The 5,000-nt window shown below is 33.6% G+C and overlaps 1 protein-coding gene across 5 annotated transcripts in view; it reads right to left on the reverse strand.

Annotated features, from left to right (window-relative positions):
* ralbp1 (ralA binding protein 1) overlaps positions 1–5,000 on the reverse strand; it is a 35,453-nt gene that overhangs the window by 239 nt on the left and 30,214 nt on the right. For 2 of the 5 annotated variants that reach the window (XR_015477644.1, XR_015477645.2), the window contains 2 exons: positions 3,608–3,984; positions 1–2,132 (listed from right to left, as the gene is read on the reverse strand). The exon at positions 1–2,132 is cut by the window's left edge and continues 239 nt beyond it. Coding sequence is in view for 3 of the 5 variants with exons in the window: in XM_087239141.1 (XP_087095267.1) it covers positions 3,667–3,984 (318 nt within the window). In the remaining 2 variants the exon portion in view is untranslated. 5 annotated transcript variants of the gene reach the window in all.

Below are 5,000 nucleotides of genomic sequence, written 5' to 3' on the forward strand. Positions count from 1 at the left end.
TTCTGAAATGCATCACACTTGGAAAAATAAAGAAGAGAAAAAACAAGGGTGGAAATGTGTTATATCTGAAAGAAAACAACAAAACGAAATGATCCACTAGCTAGTACACTAGTATTCAACAAGCAAGAAAAAAAAAAAAAGAAAAAAAAAAGACACACTGGTAGAATATTGAAAATTAAAAAAAAGAGAAAGAATTGGTAACAATCTAGTGCAAGTTTCCAAAATTTCTATGAATAAAAATCATCAATCAGTGTGTCAGAACCTCTGTAACAACTGTGCCAAAACTTCAAGACTTCGGCTGGAACTTATGGAGCCAGATCAGTCTCAAACATAATGCATTTACAAAATAAAATGTATACATGAGCAGCACAATTCACATTCACAATTTATAAAATCTAAACACAACTCATAAATACAACACACAATGCGTGAATTTACAAGTAAAAATCCTAAATGATTTAACCAAATGAATTTACCAATTGGATTTGTGTATTTATGAATCGTGTTTTGAATTTACGAATTGGATTTGTGTATTTTTTAAACATGTTTAGAATTTACTAATTTAATTTGTACATTTTTGAATCCTGTTTTGAACTTACGTATTGGATTCTTACATTTACGTGTCGGGTTTTGAATTTACGAATTGATTTCGTGCATTTTTGAATTGTGTTTTAAATTTAGGAACTGGATTTGTGAATCATATTTTGAATTTACAAATTGGACTTGTGTATTTTTGAATCGTCTTGAATTTGCTTAATGTATTTGTCCATTTTTGAATTGTGTTTTGAATTTACGAATTGAATAAGTGTATTTTTGAATTGTGTTTTGAAGTACCGAATTGGATTTGTGCATTTACGCTTCGGGTTTTGAATTTACGAATTGGATTTGTGCGTTTTTGAATCGTGTTTTGACTTTAGGAATTGGCCTTATGCATTTTGAATCTTGTTTTGAACTTACAAAATGAATTTGTGTATTTATGAATTGTGTTTTGAAGTACCGAATTGGATTTGTGTATTTATGTTTCGGGTTTTAAATTTACGAATTGGATGTGTGCATTTTTGAATCGTGTTTTGAAGTTATGAATTGAATTTGTGCAGTTTTGAATCGTGTTTTGAATTTACAAATTGTACTTGTGTATTTTTGAATCGTCTTGAATTTACGTAATGGATTTGTGTATTTGTGAATCGTGTTTTAAATTTACAAATTTGATTTGTGCAATTTTTTAATCGTGTTTTGAATTTAAGAATTAATATTGTGTATTAATGAATTGTGTTTTGAAGCTACGAATTGGATTTGTGATTTTTCGAATATTGTTGAATTAACAAATTGGTTTTGTGTATTTTGGAATAGTGTTTTAAATTTACAAATTTGATTTGTGCATTTTTGAAGCGTGTTTTAAATCTACGAATTGGATTTGTGTATTTGCGTTTCAGGTTTTGAATTTACGAATTTGATTTGTGTATTTATGAATAATGATTTAAACTTACAATTCATTTTGCAAATAAGAATTGTATTGGGGATGTATGAATTTTATTTTGTAATGTTTTAATTTTGAAACTGTTCTGGCTCCATAGGGATGTGACCCTCAAATCAAAAGAAACATTGCACAAAGAAAAATCAAACTAATAAACTCATTCATTTTTTTCATACAAAACTGTTTTCTTTTGATTTGACGAAATTCACCCCGTTTGCACATCACCTACACTTATCAGCTACCAAACTTCATCACAAAAAATTATTGTGCTTTACAAAAAGTCTTTAAAAAAACATTACATGAACATCTGGAAACGAACAAAAATGTTACCAAATTCCACAACCAACCAACCATCTCGTTCTGTAAGTGCATTTCTGCACAGTTTAGTGCAGTTACAGTTTAGATGTATAATATATATCTATATATTGAATATTAAATATTGACATTTATAAGAAACGCCTCACAACCGACTCCTTTGAATCCCTTAACAGGTTAAAAATACAATCTAGCTGTATCACAATGTCCCAGAGCATCTTCAAAGTAATTCTTCCGTGCGTCTGCACACAGTCACCTATGGCACAGTGGTTCCAGAAAACACACAACTTCATTTTTTTTTTGTAAGACTGATCCTGGTTTGATCTTGCTTCTACACTTCAACCTACATCAGGAGAACGGTGAGAATATTCAGCATTGGCAATACCCCTTTTGACAAACGTACTGTTTGGGGATTTGATTAGGAATAAATGACACAAATAAAAAGTAAAACATTTGTTAATATAGTGAATGAGAATACAAACCCAAGTTTCTGAAATGATTGCAGTTTTTGTGCTGAATGTCATGTGAATATTTCAGATTATATATATATATATATATATATATATATATATATATATATATATATATATATATATATATATATATATATATATATATATATATATATATATATATTAGTGCTGGGAAAAAATGAATCGCATCCAAAATAAAAGTATGTATTGACATAATATATGTGTGTGTGTAATGTATATTTATTTATATAAATACACACATGTATGCATATATTTGCATTTATGTATAAAATATTTATGCATATACAGATTATTTATGTTTAAATATCTATGTAACAAAATTGTTTTGTATAGTTTGTTTCTATGTATGTGTGTGTATCACATATACATAATAAATATATACAATACACACATATTATGCCAAAACAAACTTTTATTTTGGACGTGATTCATCGCGGCTAACCTTTTCCCAGCACATTTGTTGCATAATAACATCTGCATTTGCTCAATTTTGAAATGTTGAGAAAACCGGTCTTCAGGTCACATATTAATCCAGAATTGATTCATTTATTTTGCGTTATATAAAAATGTAAGCCTATTTTTGGTACAAGTTTTGTGGATGGAGATTTTGTCAAAATTATAGAATAATTTCAAAATGAATGATTATAATCAAGTTATTTCTTACATTTAAATTCTATGATATAGTGATACTTTAAATCTAAATAATGCATAGCCTATTTCATTTCAATAATATTCATTCATTTTCTTGTCGGCTTAGTCTCTTTATTAATCCGGGGTCGCCACAGCGGAATGAATCGCCAACTTATCCAGCAAGTTTTTACGCAGCGGATGCCCTTCCAGCCGCAACCCATCTCTGGGAAATTTCAATAATAATGGAATTCAAATAATATTTCTTCACATTTCACCAATGAGCACGAAATCTATTTCCATTAAGGTAATGACAACTACAGGAAAAAATGATTAATTGTCATAATATGTGATGTTCAAAACAATAGGCTTCAATTTCCTCATGCAAAAAACTGGATTTTGGAGTAAAATGTGACCTGTACCACTGAGATTCACTAGCAATTGTAAGATTTTGAAACAAAAAACCTCTAATACTCTTAACTTACTAATAAAAAGTGTTTTAACCGAGGTCAAAGGGCAGATCGATCTGTCCTTAATACACTTAAATATCCGATTGTGCTGCTGCAACTTCACACACTAATCAAACACGACCAAAAAGAGCCAATTTCAGTCCACTGTGATAACAACCAATCAGAAATGTTTCAGATTTATTGACCTAGATTTCCCGCAGTTTCTCCCAGTGTAATGAGTGTCTCACCTTGAACCCTGCAGTTTTTGTGAAGCGCAAACATGAGCAGAAGTGATCTGGTTAATGGTTTACATGTTGGCTTCCCTCTTGTCTTTGCTGGGCGACGGCTTCATGGCATCTTTTCCAGGCTTCCCATTGGATGGAGCGGCTGTGGCTGCGACGGCAGTGGTTTCCATGACGACTGCTGCTGGGGCGCGTTTGATGGGCTCGTCCACTCGAGACCGTTCCTCTGGGCTGGGTTGGGAGGGCGGGGCTTGTTCTGCTGTGGGTGGAGCCGTGAGCTCCTGGTGGAGCTTGTGACTCTGAAGGAGGCGAAGCTGAACGCGCAGTTCCAAAATAGCCTCCTGCTCCTCGTGGATGGCCTGATTCAGATGAGTGTTTTTATTCTGGAAAGAAAAACACAATAATGGAATTCTGCATGAGTATACAGCCTATATCTGTGTTTGCTTAACTTTTCCGCAATAATCACAGCATTTAGCAAAAGTTGTGATGAATTTTTCTTCCCTATTTTGATGTAATGTTTTTTAAACAAGAAAATATGTAGAATGTGACTGACGTAACAGGCTGCTGGAGATTATAACGGTTATATAATCACTGGCCACTTTATTAGGTACACCTATCCAACTGCTCGTTAACGCAAATTTCTAAGTATCCAATCACATGGCATCTGCTGCAGTTCAAACCGAGCATCAGAATGGGGAAGAAAGGGTATTTAAGTTACTTTGAACGTGACATGGTTGTTGGTGCCAGACGGGCTGGTCTGAGTATTTCAAGATAATGCGTCATGTCATAAAGCGTGAATCAAATACTAAAATGGCCTCCACAGTCACCAGATCTCAATCCAATTGAGCTCATTTGGGATGTGGTGGAACGGGAGATTTGCATCTATATATATAATCAATCACAGCCCCTTTTCCCATTGAACGCCTTGAGGGCAAAACGCCTGCTTGCAGGCGAGAATCTAGCCGGAACTGGCCCGAGTGTATTTTGCTATCTGGGTGGTTAGGCGTGTATCAGCAAACTAATAAAGCCTGAAAAAAGCCCTGACCTTAGCGAATAAGCAGTGTTCCACCAGGATCATGTATGTCAGAAACTATAGTTTACTGCTGAACTCATCTTATCATGGTAAAATAACACAGAAATCGAATAATAACATTTCAGTCTCCTGCCGAAGCTCAGACGCGCTGCTTTGAGAAACTGTCAATCACAGCTGTCAATCACGATGACACGCCCAGCATTAAATTACTGCTAAAAACAAACTGTTTACAAAAATGAGGATCTGCACCTATTTCAGCACAATAACCAGTGCCTTAATCGACCACAACCATCTTTCGGGACATTTTATTGCAAGTGTAATAATTTTTTTTATTTGGGCTTAAGTCTCCTTCATTAACACGGAGGA

The sequence above is a fragment of the Danio rerio genome, chromosome 2 (genome assembly GCF_052040795.2).
Source record: "Danio rerio strain M-AB ecotype USA chromosome 2, GRCz13ab, whole genome shotgun sequence".
NCBI lineage: Eukaryota > Metazoa > Chordata > Actinopteri > Cypriniformes > Danionidae > Danio > Danio rerio.